Source organism: Sphaeroforma arctica (genome assembly GCF_001186125.1).
Source record: "Sphaeroforma arctica JP610 unplaced genomic scaffold supercont1.1433, whole genome shotgun sequence".
NCBI classification, from domain to species: domain Eukaryota; class Ichthyosporea; order Ichthyophonida; genus Sphaeroforma; species Sphaeroforma arctica.
Genome location: NW_014039125.1, coordinates 10635 through 15174, shown reverse-complemented (window position 1 = coordinate 15174; position 4540 = coordinate 10635). Strand labels below are relative to the sequence as shown.

General features: G+C 43.2%; 1 protein-coding gene across 1 annotated transcript in view; it reads left to right on the top strand.

Annotated features, from left to right (window-relative positions):
• Window positions 1–334: 334 nt before the first annotated feature.
• SARC_10900 (hypothetical protein) overlaps window positions 335–4540 on the top strand; it is a gene marked incomplete at both ends in the record, with an annotated part of 4983 nt that continues 777 nt past the window's right edge. The window contains 4 exons of the mRNA XM_014295037.1: window positions 335–415; window positions 1602–1822; window positions 3059–3196; window positions 4053–4235. Coding sequence (XP_014150512.1) covers window positions 335–415; window positions 1602–1822; window positions 3059–3196; window positions 4053–4235 — 623 coding nt within the window. The remainder of the gene's footprint in view (window positions 416–1601; window positions 1823–3058; window positions 3197–4052; window positions 4236–4540) is intronic.

The window sequence follows — 4540 nt, the reverse complement described above, 5'->3', positions numbered from 1 at the left end:
GTTAGCAATATAAGTTTATGATATAAATACGTAATTATACACATTCGTTTATATGTCCCAATGCTTTTTGTTTCTGCTATTGCATCTAGAATGTGAACCTAGAAATTGGAAAACATTTGCTTTTATTCGGTTTGTTGGAGCTTATTGGTGTTCAAGCGACCTGAATAGCTGCTGGATTGCAGTGCACTTCAATATCAGTTCGTCTATACTCGACCTTATTTGAGGTGCGGTTCGATGTCCGTATTACTACATTGATAGGAGCAATATATATGTAAATATATTCATCTCACTCCATGATCCTAACATATACTTTACCAACCGTGCAACCCAATAGACGCTCTGCTATTGGACCTTGAAGCTCCACTCGCTCCACCGAAGCCCAATAAAGTCGAGCCCATTGCACCAGTTAAGCAAGGTGTGTGGATTTCAATTTGCATATGCGGGTTGCGGCATATCTGACACGATAAATCAGTAAGCCAATCATGGCAGGTTCGTCCCCTTCTGGACGTACTTGATGTTAACATGAACATTTGTCGCATAGAAAGCCGTAACTTGCGTATTTTGACAATTGACCGGGTGGTTTATTCGAGAATACATATGATACTCCGGATAAGCATGAGTACTACAACAAGGTCAGATATGTAGGCCTTATTTGGGCATGTATCGATACGACGACGAAACCTGAGACCTACACCCATGTGTCTACCACATGACATAGGGCCAGCTTGCTTGAGACATTGTCACGGAGAGTGTTTTGCGTAGGTATTGTATATGATCAAAATTAACTCATGTGTATGACCAGATAGTACCACAGTGTGGTGCTCACTCGGCCATGGTGTGGCGTAACGGAAGTAGATTGGTGTCAGATTCTGTAATTTTAGAAAACTGCGAAGTACCAGAAGTCATATGTTACAGTACATGGCGTTCTAATATACAACGCCGAGAGAATGAAAATTTTATTATTATGCTATCCTCTCCTATTATACATCATGCTTACATCAACTAGAAAATCACACCACTTCATGATAAATCTTTTCGAAATTTTCAGAACTTGCACTCAGCAGGCACTCTGAAGTATGTACTACTTACATCCAATTTAAACCTATATATATTCAAATCGATAGTATATGTGCGAAAGCTTCCTTCCGTGCTCTGCATGTTAAAAATTTTGGCTATGGTCCAATGTAGTGATGCCAAACACAAAGGAGCTTTGCTTTTGCACTTGTTTTCATGTCCCACGTACCGCTATACGCAGTGCCGCGTCGATACCGATCTGTGAGCCTTCAGTACAGATTTGCATGTCGCTTGTTGGTTAAAACAGCAGTCATTCGTCTCACAGCTAGTGACTATAGTGACTATAGTGACTATCTAGCTGTAGAAGTGAGGCGTCAAGTGTACCGCTGTCAGGCGAAATGCACCGGCTGTGTATGTACAAACGCCTCAGCCTTCACGCACACGATCATGGGAATATTGCGAGTTGCAAGTACGGTTATAGTCCTGGCACAACGCAGTTTGCATGCGCTAAAAAGCGTAACTCTTTTTATACTCACGCCAACCACGTGCGCGTTCCAATTGGCGTATGCCCCTCACACTCACAACAGAGACACCCGCCCAGAAGGTTGCCGACAAGGACAGCATCGATGACATTCTGGCGGAACTAGAGGCGGCCAATATTAGTACCAAGAGCAAATCGCACGACAAGTGCAAGACCACACCCACAATCCCTCCCAGGCCCAACAGGAATAAGCCAAGGACCGAACTGTCGGTGGAAGTCGTCGGCCCTCAAAGTGTGGAGAAACAAGAGACGCTGGCGGATACCCATGTATGTGTGGTGTGAGGCTTATGTCTGGGCGGGTGTATGGATGTGAGTGGATCTGCAGGGAAGCGTATGTGTGTTTGAGTGGAGAGGTGCGTGGTGCTTGTGTGCTACAAGGATGGATGTATATGTACTGACGAGCATGGTGTGTGTGTATTGGGTGAGGGTTTAAACATGTGAATGTACATAAAATTGAGGGTCTGTCGATACATGTGCAACGAAGGCGTGTGTTTTCACTTTTTTACTGTTCGTGTGAGTGGGTGTATATGCAACTGCATTTGCATATCAATGTACAAGCGCATGGTCATGCTGATATGTATGTGGGAGTCTACGGCTCATCCCATGCAAACGTCTGCGCATGCGTGGCGAGTACAATCATGTGTACTGATGAGCGTATACGAGTGCGTGTTTTCGTACATACAATTAAATGCTTTTGCACCTCAGCACAGCGTGGACGCCTGTAGCAGCATACACCCATACCTTTCGAACAGTCTATAGGCGTGTGTCGATGTATAGATATGTGGTGTTCCACATTACCGTATTGTCCGATCACAAGGAATGCTGGTGTCTTGAAACTGTGTGCGGGGGTTTCTTGACTAAAAGCTTTCAAATTCAAAACTGAACGTGCCTGTGTGCGTGTCACGTTTACTGCGCTCATATATGAGTCATTTTTGTGTGTGCAAATTCTAAACCTTTCATATTCTTCGCAGACTTATTGGTGTCTTGCGTGCGATGTACCTCTTTATATATCTGGGGCGATTGTCTGGGTGAAGATGGCGTGCGTGATTCTCCAGAATAGACTACATTTCAGCGTTCGTATATATTCTGAGTGTAATATCCCTTCTGCATACTTCGATGAATATCCCTAACCACAGCGTGATATGCAACGCTTCAGGTAATGTTGTCACACCATTTTGTATCGCGTTAAGTATCCAAGCATAAGCTGTGGCAAGGTATCTGACTTTGGCAAGCATTGTGTTTGTCAGTCAGTGCCTCTATACACATATTGAGTGCGAGTCACCCGATGGTTACATTATACAGTATCATAGCACTACACCTTTATGTCCGAAGTCCATCGAAGAGGATTTTGAAAACCCAGTTTGACAACCACCCGACAACCCAAGGTTATTAAGGCAGTGCAAGTTGAATACTAGTACAAGGTGTAAAATGGTTCCCGATTACGATGCTAACGCATTCGCTAGTTTTGTGTTCTAATATTCACACAACGGTTGAAGCAAACAGCTTCCGAGGTGCACCGGCTGCAAGCAGGGCATTGAAGGCGAAGTCAACACGTACCTGGGAGTAGACTGGCACGAGGGGTGTTTCAAATGCACGACCTGCAAGGAAGTACTGACCTCTGACCTGTTTTTCCAAACAAAGGTAGGTCATTGTTAGCATTTTGGTCCAAAACGTTCATAGCTGGATGCCGCATGCCATGCATATGTGGATAACACTGTGATGTGGATTGACGTTGGACGTCGTGTGAATGCAACACCGAATTGCTATCATAGGACTCCGCCGGCGAGATCGCTGCAGGCGTATATTCAAACGTATATATCACGGACTCTCTATTCAGCTGTTGTTCGTATGCGTGTATGAATGTGACACTGTCTGTTGACCAAATTGATCTTAGGTGGGTGTGAAAACCACGGAGGCACAATTTAAGCGAAAACTACATACTCATTGTATAGGAAAGTGTACTAAGTTATATTCAAATACACGTGTAACTGTATTTATATACTTGTATGTATGTACTTGTATGTATGAACAAGTTTTATGTATTCAAGTGTGAAATATACATCGGTATGAAAATATGAATAGTTATGCAGATTTGATAGAAAGTCATTTTTGTACATGAACCTGCTTGTATGTACTTGTGTTTAGAAAAATATACATATATGCTAACATGACGTAAACACCTATCAACAATGTAGTTGGGCTTGTGGTTGGTTACACAGCGAGCATTCGCACTCGACTTTAAATTAAGTTTGTCTTTTTAAAAGAATACATATGATTGTACCTGTATCTGGTAGTTTTCTACCTATAGGGCTGTAACGAATGGTCAGAGCATTCGTCTTGCTCAGGTCTCCGTTATGTTATCTTCATGTCAGCGATAGTTACAGAGATAAGTCTCTGACGAGGCTTCGCAGCGCCCCAAAGCGCATGTTTATAACCCCTGCGGGATCCGACACAATACGATGCATCTGACAATCTCGGCACTATTAACTCTTAATAGGGTAAGCCATACTGTAAGGATGACTACGAGAAACTCAACTCACAGAAATGCGCCTACTGTAACAAGCATATCAATGACGGTGTCGTGAACGCTCTCGGACGTACGTGGCACAAGGACCATTTCTTCTGCTCACAGTGCGGTGTTGCATTCAACGGCGACCCTTTCCACGAGAAAGACGGCAAGGTGTGTAGATGATGATTCGTATGCATGCAAGTATGCGTAGATAAATGTGTGCTATTGGGAAATATGTATTCTAGAGAAGAAAGTTGCTTAGCCGGATGTTTATGACTGCCAGACACTACCTGTAGGTCCTAGTTTACATCAATCTGCACTAACTACCCCCCACAGCGATAGGAGTACCATTGTGTGGCTTATTTCGTTGCGTACGCTCCCCAGTATACATCGTGCCGTACATATATATATATATATACATACATACATACATACATATATGCATACATACATACATACATACATACATACATACA